Here is a 22,129-nt window from a genome sequence, read left to right as displayed (position 1 = left end):
TTACAAATCCAACGAGCAATCGACTGCTTAGAAGCAGGTGCGCCCAACTTGTTGGGTGCATACAATATAAACAGCGAGTCAGATTTTCTGACTCCAGCCGTCCTTGCAATGTATATTTTTAAGGCTCTGACAACGTCCAACAACTTGGAGTCCTCCAAGTCGCTAGTGGCCGCAGGCACCACAATAGGTTGGTTCAGATGAAATGCTGATACCACTTTAGGGAGAAAATGCGGACGAGTCCGCAGTTCTGCCCTATCCGAATGGAAGATTAGATAAGGACTTTTATAAGATAAAGCCGCCAATTCAGATACTCTCCTGGCAGAGGCCAGGGCTAGTAACATAGTCACTTTCAATGTGAGATATTTCAAATCCACCTTTTTCAATGGTTCAAACCAATGGGATTTGAGGAAATCTAAAACTACATTTAGATCCCACGGTGCCACCGGAGGCACCACAGGAGGCTGTATATGCAGTACTCCCTTGACAAAAGTCTGGACCTCAGGGACAGAGGCCAATTCTTTTTGGAAGAATATTGACAGGGCCGAAATTTGAACCTTAATGGATCCCAATTTGAGACCCATAGATAATCCTGATTGCAGGAAATGTAGGAAACGACCCAGTTGGAATTCCTCCGTCGGAACCCTCCGATCCTCGCACCACGCTACATATTTTCGCCAAATGCGGTGATAATGTTTCACGGTGACTTCCTTCCGTGCCTTAATCAAGGTAGGAATGACTTCTTCTGGAATGCCTTTCCCTTTTAGGATCTGGCGTTCAACCGCCATGCCGTCAAACGCAGCCGCGGTAAGTCTTGAAAAAGACAGGGACCCTGCTGTAGCAGGTCCCTTCTCAGAGGTAGAGGCCACGGTTCGTCCGTGAGCATCTCTTGAAGTTCCGGATACCAAGTCCTTCTCGGCCAATCCGGAACCACTAGTATTGTTCTTACCCTTCTTTGCCGTATGATCTTCAATACCTTTGGTATGAGCGGCAGAGGAGGAAACACATACACTGACTGGTACACCCAAGGAGTTACCAGTGCGTCCACAGCTATTGCCTGTGGATCTCTTGACCTGGCGCAATATTTGTCCAGTTTCTTGTTGAGGCGAGACGCCATCATGTCTACAATTGGTCTTTCCCAACGGTCTATTAACATGTTGAAGACTTCTGGATGTAGACCCCACTCTCCCGGATGAAGATCGTGTCTGCTGAGGAAGTCTGCTTCCCAGTTGTCCACGCCCGGGATGAACACTGCTGACAGTGCTATCACGTGATTCTCCGCCCAGCGAAGAATCTTGGCAGCTTCTGCCATTGCACTCCTGCTTCTTGTGCCGCCCTGCCTGTTTACATGGGCGACCGCCGTGATGTTGTCCGACTGAATCAACACCGGCTTTCCTTGCAGGAGAAGTTCCGCCTGGCTTAGAGCATTGTAGATTGCTCTTAGTTCCAGAATGTTTATGTGAAGAGACTTTTCCAGACTCGTCCATACTCCCTGGAAGTTTCTTCCTTGTGTGACTGCTCCCCAGCCTCTCAGGCTGGCGTCCGTGGTCACCAGGATCCAATCCTGAATGCCGAATCTGCGGCCTTCTAATAGGTGAGCCTTCTGCAACCACCACAGAAGTGACACCCTTGTCTTTGGTGACAGGGTTATTCGCAGGTGCATCTGCAGATGCGACCCTGACCATTTGTCCAACAGATCCCTTTGGAATATTCTTGCATGGAATCTGCCGAATGGAATTGCTTCGTAAGAAGCCACCATTTTTCCCAGGACTCTTGTGCATTGATGTACTGACACTTTTCCTGGTTTTAGGAGGTTCCTGACCAGATCGGATAACTCCTTGGCTTTTTCCTCTGGAAGGAAAACCTTTTTCTGAACCGTGTCCAGAATCATTCCTAGGAACAGCAGACGAGTTGTCGGGATTAAATGGGATTTTGGAATATTCAGAATCCACCCGTGTTGTCTTAGCACCTCTTGAGATAGTGCTAAAGCTGTCTCCAGCTGTTCTCTGGACCTTGCCCTTATTAGGAGATCGTCCAAGTATGGGATAACTAATACGCCTTTTCTTCGAAGAAGAATCATCATCTCGGCCATTACCTTGGTAAAGACCCGAGGCGCCGTGGACAATCCGAACGGCAGCGTCTGAAACTGATAGTGACAGTTTTGAACAATGAACCTGAGGTACCCCTGGTGTGCGGGGTAAATCGGAACGTGTAGATACGCATCCTTGATGTCCAAGGATACCATAAAGTCCCCTTCTTCCAGGTTCGCTATCACTGCTCTGAGTGACTCCATCTTGAACTTGAACTTTTTTATGTAGAGGTTCAAGGACTTCAGATTTAGAATAGGCCTTACCGAGCCATCCGGCTTCGGTACCACAAATAGAGTGGAATAATACCCCTTTCCTTGTTGTAATAGGGGTACTTTGACTATCACCTGCTGAGCGTACAGCTTGTGAATGGCTTCCAACACCCTCTCCCTTTCGGAAGAGACGGTTGGTAAGGCAGACTTCAGGAAACGATGAGGAGGATCCGTCTCTAATTCCAACCTGTACCCCTGAGATATTATCTGCAGGATCCAGGGGTCTACCTGCGAGTGAGCCCACTGCGCGCTGTAATTTTTGAGACGGCCCCCCACTGTCCCCGAGTCCGCTTGAGAGGCCCCAGCGTCATGCTGAGGTTTTTGCAGGAGCCGGGGAGGGCTTCTGTTCCTGGGAAGGAGCTGCCTGTTGGTGTCTCTTCCCTCTTCCTCTGCCTCGTGGCAGGTACGACAAGCCCTTTGCTCTCTTATTTTTGTAGGAGCGAAAAGGCTGCGGTTGAAAGGTCGGTGCCTTTCTCTGTTGGGGAGTGACTTGAGGTAAAAAAGTGGATTTCCCGGCAGTAGCCGTGGCCACCAAGTCTGATAGACCAACTCCAAATAACTCCTCCCCTTTATACGGCAAAACCTCCATGTGACGTTTTGAATCCGCATCGCCTGTCCACTGTCGTGTCCATAAGGCTCTTCTGGCTGAAATGGACATAGCACTCACCCGAGATGCCAGTGTGCAAATATCCCTCTGTGCATCACGCATATAGATAAATGCATCCTTTATTTGTTCTAACGACAGTAAAACATTGTCCCTATCTAGGGTATCAATATTTTCAATCAGGGATTCTGACCAAACTACTCCAGCACTGCACATCCAGGCAGTTGCTATAGCTGGTCGTAGTATAACACCTGCATGTGTGTATATATTTTTTTAAATAACTTCCATCTTTCTATCTGATGGATCCTTAAGTGCGGCCGTCTCAGGAGAGGGTAACGCCACTTGTTTGGATAAGCGTGTGAGCGCCTTGTCCACCTTAGGGGGTGTTTCCCAGCGCGCCCTAACCTCTGGCGGGAAAGGGTATAATGCCAATAACTTTTTTGAAATTATCAACTTTTTATCAGGAGCAACCCACGCTTCATCACACACGTCATTTAATTCTTCTGATTCAGGAAAAACTGTTTGTAGTTTTTTCACACCATACATAATACCCTGTTTTACGGTATCTGTAGTATCAGCTAAATGTAACGTCTCCTTCATTGCCAAAATCATATAACGTGTGGCCCTACTGGAAAATACGTTTGAATTTCTACCGTCGTCACTGGAATCAGTGCCCGTGTCTGGGTCTGTGTCGACCGACTGAGGCAAAGGGCGTTTTACAGCCCCTGACGGTGTTTGAGGCGCCTGGACAGGCATTAATTGATTGTCCGGCCGCCTCATGTCCTCAACTGACTGTTTAAGGGAAGATAAACCATCACGTAATTCCACAAATAAAGGCATCCATTCTGGTGTCGACCCCCTGGGGGGTGACATCTGCATATTTGGCAATTGCTCCGCCTCCACACCAATATCGTCCTCATACATGTCGACACCACGTACCGACACACACCGCAAACTCACAGGGAATGCTCTAATGAAGACAGGACCCACTAGCCCTTTTGGGGAGACAGAGGGAGAGTCTGCCAGCACACACCACAAAGCGCTATATATACAAGGGATATCCTTATATTAAGTGCTCCCTTATAGCTGCTTTAATATATATATATATAGCCATTAATGTGCCCCCCCTCTCTGTTTTACCCTGTTTCTGTAGTGCAGTGCAGGGGAGAGACCTGGGAGCCGTTCTGACCAGCGGAGCTGTGACAGAAAATGGCGCCGTGTGCTGAGGAGATAGGCCCCGCCCCTTTTTCGGCGGGTTCTTCTCCCGCTATTTTTCCAGTCAGGCAGGGGTTAAATATCTCCATATAGCCCCTATGGGCTATATGTGAGGTATTTTTAGCCTTGTATAAGGTTTATATTTGCCTCTCAGAGCGCCCCCCCCCAGCGCTCTGCACCCTCAGTGACTGCCCAGTGAAGTGTGCTGAGAGGAAAATGGCGCACAGCTGCAGTGCTGTGCGCTACCTTATGAAGACTGAGGAGTCTTCAGCCGCCGGTTTCCGGACCTCTTCACGCTTCAGCATCTGCAAGGGGGTCGGCGGCGCGGCTCCGGGACCGGACTCCACGGCTGGGCCTGTGTTCGATCCCTCTGGAGCTAATGGTGTCCAGTAGCCAAGCAGCAAATCCACTCTGCATGCAGGTGAGTTTACTACTTTCCCCCTAAGTCCCACGTTGCAGTGATCCTGTTGCCAGCAGGACTCACTGTAAAGAAAAAAACCTAAACTAAACTTTCTCTAAGCAGCTCTTTAGGAGAGCCACCTAGATTGCACCCTTCTCGTTCGGGCACAAAATCTAACTGGAGTCTGGAGGAGGGTCATAGGGGGAGGAGCCAGTGCACACCACCTGACCTAGTAAAGCTTTACTTTTTTGTGCCCTGTCTCCTGCGGAGCCGCTATTCCCCATGGTCCTTTCAGGAACCCCAGCATCCACTTAGGACGATAGAGAAAACAATGGTTTCACTATCCCAGTCTCACTCCCAAAAATCCGTATTTCGAAATATTCCGGATTTTGGAATAATTGGATATGGAATACTCAACCTGTAGTAACTAAATGGAGTGAATTGTAAGATGGAATATGACTGAATTTTCATCCTAAATGTGACAATATTTCTAAGAGACGTGGTAACACGAGGTTGCAGTGAATATTTGGTATAAATGTCCACAAGAAGATTCGGAGACTTCTATAGAAATATCCGTAAATATCAGAATAAACATTCCACTATAAAATCAATTAGAACATGTAACAATTGTTTGTGTGTGACACATATACGATATTAGCCGTAGCTTTAACACACATCTAAAGATCTATAATGGTCTTAAAATATATAAATAATGTTGCTATATGTATAAACTGCTGTAAATAATATTCGTAAAACCAGTGAGCTGTAATGTCATCGCTTATTGTTGGTGAGCTTTGATGTGACCACTTCAGTGATCATTAGAGAAACCTGTACATTAGAAGAAAAAATGGACCACTTACCGTAAATATTTGTAGACATGGGAAGTCGCCTTGGAATTATCCGACCGGTAAAGGCCTACAGCATTGTGCTTTTATATGGTCATAAATATCCTTGGTGACTTATAATATCCATATACTATACAGTGCATAATTTTTTTTTATAATTAAAGTTTTCCGTCTCTAAAAATGTAAACGACTTAGACATCAACTTTTGTGGAAATAAGGTTTCCTTAATATACTGAGTTGTTGCTCTCCCTGTGGTTGGTGGGCTTGGTAACACAGTACAGATAATTGTTTGACAAAGGACAGAAAAAAACAACTTACAGTACTAAAGTTCTTCTGATTTTCACGGACTCTCTGCATTTCTGGGGTGTCGAATACTGGTACATAATAAGACATGGTTCTTTCTGCTTCCTCCTTGTACTTTTTCTGTTGGATTTAAGGTATAAAGAGCAATTTAGTACTAAATGTGATAATGGATTAAATAATGAATGTAGCATTCCTATTATACCCCTTTCACACTTGCAGTAAAAATGTTTTCGGTACAGTATGTGTGAAAGCAAACTACGTATACTTTGCCAGGGTCAGACTAAGACCGGGGAATTTGCCTGCTTGATAGACCCAGCAGTTTCCCAGGCCATACTGTAGGTGTGAAAGGAGTATTAATTACCTATTGAAAGTATCACTGGCACATCACAATCACTCTTATTTCCATTTACAAAAGTACTTTACTCACTGGTTATACATCATTTAAATTTTAAAAAAAATCATATCTATTTGTAAAACATACGAAACAGCTGAGAAATCTAGTAATGTCATTGTATATCAATAAGAGTTCAGTCTATTTCATGTCTGATCACAGTGAACAATGATATTTTCCCAATTTGAATCTATGGGGTAAATTTACTAAGGTGGGAGGTTTTCTTTTAGAACTGGTGATGTTGGCCATAGCAACCAATCAGATTTTATCAATTATCCTCTAGAAGCAGCTAGATACATGTTAAGTAGAATCTGATTGATTGGTTGCTATGGGCAACATCACCAGTTCTAAAAAAAAACAAACCTCCTACCTTAGTCAATTTACCCCTCTGTGTGAATTTATAAAAGATTCCTATACTGTATTTTCCCATCTATTTATGATGGTCTCATTCTCTTCACATTGGAATTATTTCCCTTTAAAGCTTTATTTTCCTATGGGCACACACATTACCCATTTTATCAATAATAAGTCTGGTCCACGTAAACATTTTAGCATATTGGCACCAAAAAATCTTGTCAGTGGCATGTCGTGGTTTTATTGGTCACGCTACATGTCTATAATATGCGATGATAAGATGTATGACTTGTACTGTATTTATGCACTTATTACTATCCACTGACACTCTAAATATGCTGGTGAGCAAGACACACTTACTGCAATAGTTACAAATATTATTAATATACTTTGTAGCATTTTCTATTGTAGTCTTTTTTAAATCTAACTATCGGATTACCTAACATCATTAGGGCGTATGGATCAGCGCAATGTTTCAAGGATATAAACTTCCTTTTGTCAGAAGATATATAACCACAAACACTGTGCTGCCCATGGCTATGTGTAATAAAGGTAATTACCTGTAAATGTAGTCTGTTGTCATTCTTCCCTGTTCCTAAACCCTTTCAATTTAGTAAAACATTAATGATCAGATTAATAAGAATGCTTTCCAGCTATGGCAGCTGCAAGAGGAGAAGTCTCTCCCGTACCATTTGCCATACCTCTGTAAGCTTCCCCTAACAGTGGCTGTTGCACATACTGTAGCAGCTATGAAGGCATGGTAACAATGACTGGAATGGTTTCATAGTGTACATTTAGGATGTAGGAAGTATCAGACATAGGATCACCTTGCTGGAAAGGTTCTTGACTTGTTGTGCATGGATAATTTCTGGTGTGTCCACCACAGATGTGAAGTTGGCTTTCTCCATCTCTGCGGAATGCTTGTATTTCACCTGTACAAAGTATAAAGGCAAGCTTGTTTTTTCATAGTAGAATAAGGGAATCTATATAAGCATAATACTGTATGTTACAGCATTTATCACTCGTGAGCAACACATTGAATGATTAGGCTGTGATTTGGAAAGCACCCCCGTAGAGCTCAGCTCAGGTGATAATGGGGATCCAATAAAAATGAATGATGGGATTTTTGGTGGGGGCAGAAGGGTAGCTAAGGAAAGAGGGTTGTCCCACAAGGTATGTAGTCATTATGTTAACACCAGAATGCTAACATGATCTAAATGTCTACAGTGAACATTTCGACATTCGCACTGTACCTGCAAAGCAATGTGCCTACCCAATAACTTACCTGGCTGGCAATATCAGTGGCATTCTTTGCTCTCATGAAGTCTGGCGTTTCTGTGGCCAGAGTTGTTAGACCCTTTCCCTTGATCTCCAGTTCCAGTGACTTTTTATATTCTTTCTGTTATGGGAAACAAACAAAATAATTCTGCATAGGTATACAGCTGAAGCACGGTGACTCATAAGAGTGTGGTATAAAAATTCTACAGTAATTAGACAGTCAATAGATCAACCCCATATGGTCATAAAAAAACAGAATTTGATGGCATAGAAGAACCACTTGGCCCATCTAGTCTGCCCTAAATACATGTACATGCACACACTAACACACTAGGGTTATTTTTTGTTGGGAGCCAATTAACCTACCAGTATATTTTTGGATTGTGGGAGAAAACCGGAGTGCCCGGAGTAAACCCACACAAGCATGGGGAGAATATACAAACTCCACACAGTTATGGCCATGGTGGGGATTGAACCCATGACCTCAGTGCTGTGAGGAAGTAATGCTAACTACTACACTATCCGTAGCAATGGTTGACATGCATTAGGTTGACAGGGTCAAAAGGTCGATATGGAAAAGGTAGACAATAGAAAAGGTCAACAGGTACAAAAGATCAACACGGAAATATTCAACACAAAAAGGTCGACACATGTATTTTAACATTTTTTGGGTGTCATTTTGTATGTTTCATCATATATTATCACAATGCTTCGGGAATGGATGGTAAATCAAGCAAAAGTTTTAAAAAAATGTACAAACCACCCCAAAAATTGTGTTGACCATATGTGTGTCAAGCTTATGAACCTGTCGACCTTATGCATGTAGACTGCATGGTGTCACCCTGCCTTCTGACTGTCTATCTAGACACGGTCTATCATCTGGTTACCCTCATAATAGTGGCCAGAACTCAAATATGTTAAGGGCAATCAATCACTTATACCTCATTTAATATTTGTGTTGCATTCTTAGCTCTTATTAGCTCAGGAGTCTCTTCCAAAGCAGTAAGGCCTCGTCCTTTGATAGTTTCATCCAAATCTTTCCGGTATTCTTTCTAAGAATTCAACAGACAGAAAAAGTTACTTTAGGCACAACCAAAAACTTATGCGCTCTACACACTGGGCGATAAAAATGAAAGATATGAACAATCTCGTTCATTAATGAATGAGATACCGTTCATATCTTTCAGTGTGGAGGCAGCAACGATGAACGATGTGCGGCCCTGCGCTCGCTCATCGTTGCTGCCCCGTCGTTTGTGCATGCAGGCCAATATGGACGATCTCGTCCATATTTGCCTGCACTGCTATGGAGTCGGGTGACGTGGGGAGTGAAGAAACTTCACTCCCCCCTTCACTGCCCCCCCGCCACCGGGTCGCCCGTCGGCCGTATCCGCAGTCAGGCAGCTCGGCGGAGGATCGTAAGTGTGTAGGGCCCTTAAGACATATTCCTAAAGATAACAAAGTAGACAAACAACACTATACAGTTAAAAGTACACAAACAGAAACAAATACACAAAGAAACATTTACACAAAGAAACAAATATACAGAGAAACAGAAACAAGTATACAAAGAAACAACAAAAGAAACAAAAAAAATTTAATTCCTGATAAGCAGTGAATAGTGCAATGCTAGAATGAGTTAACTGTAAAATTTGTATGCATAAATGAAAAAAAGAATTGTGAATATTAAGTAAAAAAGTTAATTGGTATAAAAGCAATACTTACAAATAAGTTTGGCATGTAATTAATAGCAAATTTTTTTTTTACTTAAACAGACATAAAAGTAACATAGAGAGTAATAAACACAAGACAACAACACAAATGTAGTGGATATTAGTGGAATTATTCTGGCTAAAATGAAATATAGAGCAGATGCTACCTCGCTTGCTATTTTTGTAGCATATCTGACATGTAACAATGATGGCGTAACCTCCAAGCCAGTAAGGTTTCTGCCTTTAATACAATCTTCCAAGTCTTTCTTATATTCTTTCTGATAGAGGCAGGAAGAAAAATATCATATAGTGTATTATACTAACATGGCATTTCTTTATCTACAACCACAGCTGGGAAAATCTAAGCTTTTGGATGTCTGGTTCACAAGTAAAACCTGACTAAATAACAGCAAAGCCTACTTGGTACTCCATAATAGGCTGCGGTGACGTTCCGTTATCTTATTGCCAAAACATCCAGTTCAGAAGTTCCCAGTTCTGCTCAATAAACTTACTATATAACTAGAATAGCTAAACCTTACAGGGAAATATATAATATGTTAAATGATGACTAACAATACAATTAATTTCTTATACATGCATATTTCGGCTTGTATAAGATATCCACCTAACATAAATCAACTTCAAGGATTCCAGCTTGAAGGATTAACAAATGAATTGAAAATACATATTGACACCATCAACAAACATTAATCCAATTGTCATTGATAGAAGGCATTACATACAAATACCCATGTGAATTTGTAAAAATATTGAGTAAAAAAAAATGAAAGGGAATTGTCATAAAAAGGTTCCGCAAGAAAATAGGAAAGATAAATTTATTCTGAGAATTATGTGGAAAAAATAAAAATGTTGTATAACTTTATCATTAACATCAAAAAACGCAAAACAACATAAAGTACAGATAACAAAACAATGCGGTACAAGTTCTCGGAGACACTGAATTCAAAAACATTTTTTGAGACAGTAAATGAAAATAATTGTACAAATGAAAACAGCAATCCCACATACTGTATAAAGATATTTTTTGTATTTTAAGTAGAAAGTTAAGGCAGTAACCAGACAGAAGTTTTGTCTCTTTGAATACTAAGTTCAGTACTTTTTAAGCATGCATCATACAGTCCATTTTCTTAGTAATCTACTGAGACAGGGACAGCGTAATTCCACATGAAGTTAATGTGGAATGTCCAGATATCCCAAGTTTAGCCGAGCAAAAGCAACAGGACTGAAGGGTTCAATCCAGGTGTTGCCTCAATCAGTAGCGGCTCTTGCCATGGGCAAGCAGGCTTTTTGCCTGGGGCACCCCTGTCCTGAGGGCGCCACCGCCGCTGTTGTGGCAAGAGCCGCTACTGGTGATGTGCGGTGCGCCTGACGTCATCGCGCACCACACTACATTGTGGGAGCAGCTGCAGACGCTAGAGGTAATAATTGACCTCTAGTGTCTGTGCAGTGTACGCCACTATGGGAGAGACGTCTCTCCTATAGATCCGAGGAGCGGCGGCCGAAGACAGAGGACAGCAGCAGCAACAGAGGTCTGGAAGCTGGAGCGGGGCTGGTGAGTATTTTTATTTTAATTTAATTTTCTTTGTAAGCGTCTACAAGGCAAACAGCTACAGGGGCAAAACTACTGGGGGCACAGCTACAGGGGGCAAAACTACTGTGGGCACATCTACTGAGGGAAAACTACTAGGGGCACAACTACTGAGGGCCCAGCTACGGGGGGCAAAACTACTAGGGGCACAGCTACAGGGGGCAAATCTACTTGGGGCACAGCTACAGGTGGCACAACTCTACAGGGGGCACAGCTACAGGGGGCACAACTACAGGGGGCCTAACTGTAATGACGCCTCTTCCCTGTGAAGCCACGCCCTATTTTTTGCCATGCACCTACAGCCCGCACTAACACTTCTTTGCCTATGGGGGGGGGGGGCGCGCCAAAGGAAACTTTTGCCCTGGGCGCCACAAGGTCTAAAACCGACCCTGGCCTCAATCAGCTGTCAGACAGAAGCTGGGCTAATTAATTAATTCAGCCTTCAAGTATGTGTTCAGGGTACAGAGACTTTGCTTCTGATGGTGACTAACATCCAGAAGGGTGTGGGGATGTCAGGGCCACTGATCCTGTGATATGATCCTGTGCTGCTATGCTGATATGATCCTGTGCTGCTATGAGCTGATGTGAACCCCTACTGCTGTAACATATGCTGTTAGGAGAACTGCTTAATAATCTGAACTGCAAGCCTGGTGTATGAAGCTGTAACCTGCGTGTGCTGGTATTACAGAGTGTTGGACTTGTATCCCGTATATGTGATTTTTTGTCACAAACCTACAAATCATTAACTTCTTTTCAAAACTCTCTGGAGGAAAAACCAGCATGTCTGACAGATACAGTCAGACTGTTACACATGTGATGGGTGAGAAGGAGGATGTCACAGTGAAAAAAAGAACCCAGGTGTTCCAAAGCCACTTTGCTCGTGTCCATTGCTTTGAATTTATACAGGTAGCCACTAACAGTATTACAGATGCTACACTCACTTTTCATTTTCAGACACCTATCATCCCAACCCTATACTTTCTCCTCAACAGAGCACGTTACATGTCTATTTGTATTTTAAAACCATATACAATATGCACAAATGTGTGTATATTTATATCTCAATGTGTACCAGTCACTTGTTGACTGAACCAAAATTCATGTAGCCAATCAGATTTACCACTGAAGAATAAAGCATAAAGTGATGTCACATATTTCTGGTAAATTCATAAGTGGTATTCTGATTCAGTTTGATGCAGCCTACAATATAGGTTGTAGGAAAGATAAACATGAACGTTAAATTACAAAAAAAACCCAGCAGTCTTTGGTGAACCTTGCACACTGTAATGTAGATTTTGACCTTCGTCGATGTCAGGAGTACTAATAACTTTCCAGGAACATTTAAGGTTACTTACTAATTTGCAAAGATTAATCCCCCCACCCCAATTCAGATATTTTATGTATTCCAATATGAGCATATTAAAAATGATCCATGTGACACAAGTGGGTGGGGCATGTTTCTTCAGATACAGCGGGTGAGTGTAACAATCATGTGACAATCATGTGGCACAAGTAGGTGGGGCCTGTTTCTTAAGAAACAGTGGGTGAGTGTACACAAAGCATTTTGCTTTTGACAAAATACTCCTAGAAAATAATAATTCACATTTTCTACGTGGTGCCTTTTAAAAAACAAAACAAAAACTCATTAGTTAATATAATGATAACATAAAGTATAATGATAATAATATTAATACATGCATTTCACTTGCTTATATAACTTACATCACTTTGCATATGTTGAGCCTCCTTGGCTGTAACATAGGTAGGGGTCTCAAAGTCCAACATGGCTTTACCTCTTTCTTTTTCATACTTCTCTTTGTATTTAACCTGTTTGTAACAGAAAATAAATGATCAGCTTATACAGTAATACACATGACTTCTGGAACAAAGCCACAAGTAGGTCCCACTGGTTCCTGAACATTGCACAATTTCTTGGCCACCAATATTCTGTTTCCCCTATTGATCATAATCACAGTCAAAATACTGTTATGCCTCTATGTCAGGCATTCCCAACCGCGGTCCTCAAGTCACACCAACAATGCAGGTTTTAGTGACATCCAGGCTTCAGCACAGATGGTTTAATCAAAATAACTGAGGTACTAATTAAGTCACCTGTGTTCAAGCCTGGATATCACTAAAACCAGGACTGTTAGTGTGCCTTGAGGACCGAGGTTGGGAAACACTGCTCTATGTTGTTGTCCTCCATAGATTAGACCAGTGACGTGCGGGAGGTAAATGGCTCAGGAGGCACTGGCTAGTACCAGAGCCAGATTTACACACAATATATGAGCCCAAGGGTTCGTGTGGACATTATACACAGGGGGAGCAATATATACTGCTGGAGGTTTGGTCAGTTTTGATCAGATATGTGCAGACAAGGTAGGCAGGGGGGAGGCACTGCCTCACCTGTCATAGACTTTTTACTCCAGAGTTTTGACTATACAAATTACTAGATTAAAACAAAGAAAATATTTCTAATATATTCTTTGTATTTTCATATAATATTTATAGTCATAACTCAGGTATATACAATAATATGATAGGGTTAGGGCCCTGGGGGGGAGTGGGGGTAGCCATCTTCAGTGTAGGGAATTGCGCTGTCAGTCATGTGACTGCCGGCATCCTGACCACCAGTATTATATACTGAGCCCAAGACCCACCATGTTTATTTTTATACCATATGACATGCCTTAGAATTACACCTATCTCTTGTATTGTGGAAGAAGGAATACTAAATATATTTGAAGCTCTATGAGTGTTAGGCAGTACTCCCACAACTCCCAGGATCAGTTTCTCATCTTTACCCCTCTTCTTAACAGCAAGGCGGTGGGAGGTGGCATCTCCAGTTCCTCAGACTGGAAATATGTAGTAGACGCAGAGCCGAATTAATGGAGGGGCCCTGGGGGTAAGTATCCCGGGCCCCCCATTCCAAATGGGTCCCCCGCCACCCGCCGCAGATCGGATATCTCTTACCAATCTGATCTGCGGTGGCGCTGCGCTCCCGGCCCCACTGTGTGTGTCCAGCGAAACTCCGGCAGCGTTTCAAACTAAAATAGCAGGTACTATAATAGCAGTTAGCAGGAGGTCACAGAGGGAGGTTCTCCCTCTGTGACCTCCTGCTAACTGAGTTAAGCTTCTCCTAATTTTTAAACTTTAATATATTTTTATACCTGCTATTTTAGTTGAGGCGTGATCCCTCTTTTAGTTCGATTTTTATTTTTCTAGTAGTCTATTTTACTTTGCTTCTTAAATATTGTGCTAAAATAAACTGTTATTGTTATTTTTATCCTATACGTACACTTTTCTTAATAGTTAGTGCCCTATAGTTTGGGACACCATTGGTCGCTTGAACCGTTACAATGTACCACCATACGTTTCTTTATTTTCAATAGTCCACCACTACTGAAGCCCATGACAGTTGGGAGTGTCATATTAATTTATTTGGAGTAGTAATCCCACAAGTGGCACTGCATCTCTCTTGTGATAGATAGATAGATAGATAGATAGATAGATAGATAGATAGATAGATAGATAGATAGATAGATAGATAGCTATACACATATACACACACACATATATATATTTAGATATGTATATCTATACATATATATATATATATATACACACACACACACGTGTATTTATATATATATATATAAACACTATCTATGTCTATCTATATATATATATATATATACATACATGTATATATACATATATATATATCTACGTGTGTATATAAATATATATATATATACACACACACACATGTGTGTGTGTGTATATATATATATATATATATATATATACACACTCAGTATATATATATATATATATTTACAATAACTGCCCCCCTTCCCCCCTCACGCAACTTAACCCACCCGGTGGTGCCTAACCATACCTCTCTGAAGGGTATATATGGTATTTATATATATATATATATATATATATATATATATATATACAAAAACAATAACCAATTGCGCTTGGTATAACTTTAAAACACTCAGATTTTAGTATTTCCGGTAGCTGTTCTTCCACGGTGTGGATTCTTATAACTGGTATCACCTGCAAGTATACCCTCACACCAGAGAACACACCCGAACAAAAAGACGGCCAGAATGGCCTAAATTAGATATGACACCAATTTGTTTTTATTAAAAAACATATAGAATTCCATAAATTCATATGAACATTTTTTTACAGATAAAAGGTTCCATACATTCATATAAACATTCTTAAAAGAAAAACATCCAGATACAGTCAATATGATTTCTGTTCAAGCCTTTAAAGAACACCCTCACCCTTATAGGTGTATATTCTGTAGGGTGTATTAATGAACTAGATAAGAGACCGTAACGGATTCTACCCAACGCGTTTCGTCAGAACGACTTCATCAGGGGTTTCTGTATGGTATCACAAAAAAAGGAACAAAGGCCTTCATGGATATAAAACATCCATAGCCCATATATATAGGACCAACTTTTAATAGAGATGGATAATTCACCCAGAATGGTTGTAATATGGTAAAACCAAGCATAAATGCATACGCCTTTAAGGGTATTCAGCTAGTTAATGAACCTGATTGCAGACTCTTTTCAGTTTTTATGCAGGGTCTGTTAAATTTGAACCTGCAGCCACCAGGAAAGAGACACAAGTAACAGCCACATCCAGAATGACTGGATGTGGCTGTTACTTGTGTCTCTTTCCTGGTGGCTGCAGGTTCAAATTTAACAGACTCTGCATAAAAACTGAAAAGAGTCTGCAATCAGGTTCATTAACTAGCTGAATACCCTTAAAGGCGTATGCGTTTATGCTTGGTTTTACTATCCTACAACCATTCTGGGTGAATTATCCATCTCTATTAAAAGTTGGTCCTATATATATGGGCTATGGATGTTTTATATCCATGAAGGCCTTTGTTCCTTTTTTTTTGTGATACCATACAGAAACCCCTGATGAAGTCGTTCTGACGAAACGCGTTGGGTAGAATCCGTTACGGTCTCTTATCTAGTTCATTAATACACCCTACAGAATATACACCTATAAGGGTGAAGGTGTTCTTTAAAGGCTTGAACAGAAAACCTATTGACTGTATCTGGATGTTTTTCTTTTAAGAATGTTTATATGAATGTATGGAACCTTTTATCTGTAAAAAAATGTTCATATGAATTTATGGAATTCTATATGTTTTTTTATAAAAACAAATTGGTATCATATCTAATGTAGGCCATTCTGGACGTCTTTTTGTTCGGGTGTGCTCTCTGGTGTGAGGGTATACTTGCAGGTGATACCAGTTATAAGAATCCACACCGTGGAAGAACAGCTACTGGAAATACTAAAATCTGAGTGTTTTAAAATTATACCAAGCGCAATTGGTTATTGTTTTTGTTTATGTTATTCTTTGAAAGTTCACTAACAGGGACTTTCTCCATATTGCTGCTGGTGGGTTGAGCGCGGGGTGGAAGACATTTTTTTGTATTTATATATATATATATATATATATATATATAAAATCTACATCTATAGATAATCCAAAAACCCCATAAACCCCCCTCCCTGCAACCTAATCCTCCCCGGTGGTGCCTAACCCTACCGCTCCGCAGTATAATCCTAACCCTCCCTCCCCCCACAGCCTACCCCTCCCTGAGGGTGCCAAACCCTAACCCACCCCTCTCGGCAGCTGAACCCTGACCTCCTCCCCCCCCCCCCACACTGCCTGAACCTAACCTCCCCTTGGGCCCCCAAAGACCATGAATGGATAATAGAGAGGTTTATATTTTCACCTCAGGGTTTTTTTGTTCCTCCTCTTTTGTCTTTTGCACAAAATATTTTTTTAAATCTTTCACCCACTCTACCAAGGCCAGGGGGCCAGTACTGGTAAGAGTGGTAGGGCCCCCCTGTCTTAAGTGCACCGGGCCCCCTAAAGGCTTAATCCGGACCTGAGTAGAAGGTAACCACAAGGCCATAAAAAATACTGAGAGATTGTTTTAGGCACCCCCTAAGCATTGGCAATCTAGGTGACAGCCTAATGGTAGCACTATTATATATCATACAATATCTGTATGACCATGAACAGCTGCCTGATTGGTTGATATAAATATTTATTAAGATTCAGCATGGAATTAAATTCTGCTGTATTAAAACAGATCAGAAAACAAGTTCTCCAGAAGGACTGAGAACCTTTAAATAGCTATAAATTGCTGTTTAATTTCAGTCAATTTAAACTCTTCCTCAATTTTGCTACACCCCCACATTCAGTATCCGGGCCCAATGAACCTCTCCATGGCCCTGCATATATTGGAAATACTGCAAATGGTTCAAATATTTTTGTTGTTCCAATAAGAGTTAGCATATCTATGATAATGTGAAAAAAATGATTCAATATATACAGTATGGCTTAAGATTTACTAGAGAGGGTCATATCAACTCATATCATGCATCTTGTTTTAATAGCCAGCTGGCTGACTAGCTAAACAGTCCCACAATACTATACATACCACTAGTAACACTGTTTTAATACATCACAATAACAAACAAAAAAAAAAACATTTTAAATTAGTACTACAAATTATTTAAAGTACTTACTATGCTCTGCAGTTCTGTTGCTTCCTTTACATGTACTTGTTCAAGTGTATCATGCACCATTTGGTTGTGACCCTTACTCTTCTGAAATTCCTTCTTGTACTGGTACTGAGGGGAAGTTTCAAACACTGCCTCAATCATAGTCTAACAAGTTATCTGCCTGCTATTGGATAACCAAGATTTTCTTTATACAAAGTTTAAGGGGAAAGGCCAAATTCAACCAATATTTAATTCTAAAAAAATATATATATATTAAAAAATAAATAATAATGATAATAATGCACCAAATCTTTATTTTAGTATTAAGAAGAGTCAGTTTAAGTTATACAGTAGTCACAAGATTTCACACTAAAATCAAATAAGAATCTGAAATCAGTTGGTCGAATTATTTTGAAAAATATTCAGTGCATTTCTAGAAAAATAATAATATTACTCAAAAATACATTATAATATTTATGTTTTAGATATATTATAGTATTGTTATTTAGCTGAATTAGGATTTATCGTTAAACTTCAATTTCAATATGCTTTTTTATTTTTTTAAAATTTAACAGAATATGCATAAACACTAAGTACTGTATGGTTTAATAAAAACTCAAATTTAATTAGTTATTAAAATGTCTAAACTACTGTATGATTAGAAACATAAATAAGGTTACAACATGTATTTAAGAAATAATTTTCAGTTATTAATGGCTAGAATTTTATCATATAACCATACAAATTATTTAACACGGTTAGTGATTTATTGAGATGAAAATAAACTAAATTAGGAAGGTTAGGGAACTGTTTGTATTAGCCGTTATGCTACTTTTTTCTGTTTTAGATGTAATATGCATAGCTATATTAATGGATAGTAATAAGCTTGATGAAATATAAGGGGTTAAATATAGAAAGGGTAACTACCAAATGATGCCCAAAATGGAAAGCGGAACAACTAACATAATTATTACAGAAAGAGAAAAGTGAAGAATGAATGGTTATTAGGTTAATATTATTACTTAGTAGTATAGAGCTTACATCACTGGATAGTTTGCTTGTACTTGTTATATGGTGCATATTGAGAGATTCCGCCATATCTGTCACTGGTTTGTGGAGCTTCTTCAGGTCTGCCTTATATTTAACCTGTAACCAAAAAGAAAAGAAAAAATGTCACATAAAAGGGCAATGAACTGGGTGACATGTAGGGGCTAATTTCTGACAACCCTACTATCTATATCCTTTTGTGCTAACTTCTCTTTATTTGCAGGTACAATTTATGAAGGTAGGACACCGTCTGTATTTTAGGCTGTTATTCCCACTCCCTAACATTAAATTCTCCAACTCAATACTGGTCTCCTCTCTCCTTTAAAATAACAAAATACTTTAGTTACAATTAAAACCTGCTCCCAAATAAAATAATAATAATTGGAAACATTTTTAGAAGAGTATGCATCAGGATTTACTTTTGATCTAAATTATAAACTATATAGCAGGAGATTTATCAAATCTTACAGAGAGATTAAGTGGAGAGATAAGGCTTCAACCAGTCAGTTTATACTGTAATTGCTATTCTTCTAGCACAGCCTGTAAAGCGGACTGGGTGGTACTTTATTTCTCTCAACTTTATCTTTCTCCAAGATTTGATAAATCTCCCCATAGTAATTTATAATTTGTTTATGACTTATACAGGATGAGGCAAAAAAAACAAGTCCCAGATTTTAAAGGTTAACAAGGCATGGTAAATGCTATTTAAAATTGTAGTACATAGGGGGCAATTCAGAGTTGATCGCAGCAGTAAATTTGTTAGCACTTGGGCAAAACCATGTGCACTGCGGGGGGGGGGGCAGATATAACATGTGCAGAGAGAGTTAGATTTGGGTGGGGTATGTTCAATCTCAAACCTAAATTGCACTGTAAAAATAAAGCAGCCAGTAGTACAGTATTTAGCCTGCACAGAAACAATATAACTCGCCCAAATCTAACTCTCTCTACAAATGTTATATCTGCTCCACCTGCAGTGCACATGGTTTTGCCCAACTGCTAACAAATTTGCTGCTGCGATCTTTGAATATGATATCATCCAGATGGTGGCCTTCATTCGCGATACACAATTGTAGTCGATTTCTGAAGTATCGCATCACTCGGTGGGTCATTTCCGGTGTTAACGCTGCAATTTCTTGACAAAGCTCACTTTCTTTTGGCTACGTTAATAAGCAGAATTTTTGTTACTGGGCAGAAAACAATCCTCATCAGCTTCATGAGAGGCCTCTGCACAGCCAAGGGGCCATCTGAAAGCTGAGGTCTACAAACATCCAGCAAGAACCATTAATGAACGGATACTGCTATACACCAAGAAATTATGATGGGCCTAATTCAGACCTGATCGCTAGGCTGCGTTTTCGTACAGCCTGTGATCAGGTCTGAACTGCGCATGCGTATGCACCGCAATGCGCTGGCGCGTCGGTCCGCAGTGACGGGGATTGGCGGGCAGCAACGGGATGTGCGAGAAAAGCGATCGTGCGGGCGATCGCAAGGTGACTGACAGGTAGAGGCCATTTGTGGGTGGCAACTGACTGTTTTTAAGGAGTGGCCATAGAAAGGCAGGATGGACCAGGCGTTTGAAGGGGGGGTTTCTGACGTCAGCTCCGGCCCCGATCATCGCACTGGAAGAGTAAGTCCTGGGCTGTGCAGAGACTGCTCATGCGATCGCACCCCTGCACAGCAATTTCCCCCTCTCCCTGTAGGCGGAAACTACCTGATCGCAGGGATTCAAAAAACGCACCCTAGCAATCAGGTCTGAATTAGGCCCCATATCATATTCAAAACCAATTGAAAATAAACTGCATTCCATGCACTTTTATCTTATGCACAGTACTAAAATGTTGAATAGCATGTTAACCTTTAAAATCAGGGAGGGGTTTTCTCCATAACCTGTATAATGATTAAAATGCTAATTTTGTGTAAAGATGGCATACATCTAATGTACTTTACCTCACTAGCAAGTGTATTGGCATCTTTCAACGTCTGGTAAATCTTGGCCTCTTTGAGATCATATTGAGGCCTCTTCCTTTTGTCTTTAGAAAAGCTTTCCTTATATTTTATCTGATAAAAAGAGAGAATCATTGTCAAATAAATCTACAGATTCTTGTGCTGGGAAACTCCACACAATGAGGAGATACAATAAATAGCCTGGAACACCTACTTTAAAACAAAGGTAGAGAAAGTAAAACTAGTACACAAACAATATGTCACACAAATACATTCTTGAACAGTGAAATTTGTATTTCAGACATGCTCCAAGACCTTCATTTGCAAAATATGAAATAATGACAAACCCTTGTACATAAAAAAAAACGCAGATAATTCACAGGACAAGAATTTTTTTTTTTTTACGGTAATTTAACCAATAAAACAGCTCATGTTCTCATTATCCAAGTAATTGTTGGAAATTGGAACAATTTTGTACAATTTGCTTCTAAAATGCAAACAAATGCATGCAATTTTTATATATGTTGACCATTTAGCACATGGAGTGGTAGACTGGAAGCACAACAAATGAAAAATCCTATCAATTACATGCAAAATATTTAAAAACAAAATACTCAAGAATACATTATTTTAGATTCTGCCTATCTGAAAAGCTCATTGCAATTAATATGTGCATTAAAAGTGTAAACAATAAATACATAAAAAAATAAAAATAATTCACAAAGACTCTTGTTTACTAAAAGGATATATGCCTTTCATTGGCATAAGCAAATGGATTTGGGCCTTCTCACTATTTAACAAGCCCCACTAGGCCAGTATGAACTTTCACCTGATATAACCAGTGATGGTTTCACTGAGGATGTTTGTCAAAGTTTTTCCTGTGCCTATTTTACAATGACTTCCGGATGCTAATGTCTAATGTCATTCCAGGGTGGAGACAGCAGCTAGGATCATCAGTGGATACATTGTGTATTACTGATATAAAGGATTTTCCTATATTGAAGTACATTAACATTTAATTTTTTCCCCTATTTTTTACTTATTTTTATCTATTTAAAATAAAAATGTTTTTCATGAAACTACCACTGGAATTGCAATTCTTGGCTTCCAGAGTGCGCATATGTAAAAAGGGAAAGCTAACATGCGGAAAACATTGTGTAAGAACAAACTGTGTCTCCATATGGCTTGGTCTTTCAATGTCTTTGGGATATTTTGCTTTTCCTTGTACTCTTTAAGAAGTTAGTTAATAAAATATTATTTTTTTAAAAAGGGAAAGCTGCCAGCCAGTATTGTCCGTGGGTGGGGTATCAGTCAATGGGATTAGTAGTGATGGAGATTCTTTCATCACACAGTCTTAATAAATTGACCCATGAGAATATGTATATTACCTTGAGATAGCGAAGGGACGTTGGTCCAGCATTTACTGTTAACTATCAGACAATATAAGCGTATTCTCTTGCTTTAGGATCATATAATAAATAGTATATATAAATGCTGTATATAAAAATGC

At 40.1% G+C, this 22,129-nt stretch overlaps 1 protein-coding gene across 20 annotated transcripts in view; it reads right to left on the bottom strand.

Annotated features, from left to right (window-relative positions):
* NEB (nebulin) overlaps window positions 1–22,129 on the bottom strand; it is a 249,685-nt gene that overhangs the window by 46,186 nt on the left and 181,370 nt on the right. For 18 of the 20 annotated variants that reach the window (XM_063933546.1, XM_063933551.1, XM_063933563.1 and 15 more), the window contains 9 exons: window positions 20,623–20,733; window positions 18,670–18,774; window positions 17,653–17,757; window positions 12,787–12,891; window positions 9,623–9,733; window positions 8,688–8,798; window positions 7,754–7,867; window positions 7,296–7,400; window positions 5,739–5,843 (listed from right to left, as the gene is read on the bottom strand). In XM_063933546.1, the coding sequence (XP_063789616.1) occupies window positions 5,739–5,843; window positions 7,296–7,400; window positions 7,754–7,867; window positions 8,688–8,798; window positions 9,623–9,733; window positions 12,787–12,891; window positions 17,653–17,757; window positions 18,670–18,774; window positions 20,623–20,733 (972 nt within the window). The remainder of the gene's footprint in view (window positions 1–5,738; window positions 5,844–7,295; window positions 7,401–7,753; window positions 7,868–8,687; window positions 8,799–9,622; window positions 9,734–12,786; window positions 12,892–17,652; window positions 17,758–18,669; window positions 18,775–20,622; window positions 20,734–22,129) is intronic. The other 2 variants (XM_063933553.1, XM_063933552.1) reach the window with 2 other exon arrangements.

This window comes from Pseudophryne corroboree, chromosome 7 (genome assembly GCF_028390025.1).
Source record: "Pseudophryne corroboree isolate aPseCor3 chromosome 7, aPseCor3.hap2, whole genome shotgun sequence".
NCBI classification, from domain to species: domain Eukaryota; kingdom Metazoa; phylum Chordata; class Amphibia; order Anura; family Myobatrachidae; genus Pseudophryne; species Pseudophryne corroboree.
Note: the sequence above shows the minus strand (reverse complement) of the source record. Positions and strands in the feature narration are given on the sequence as shown.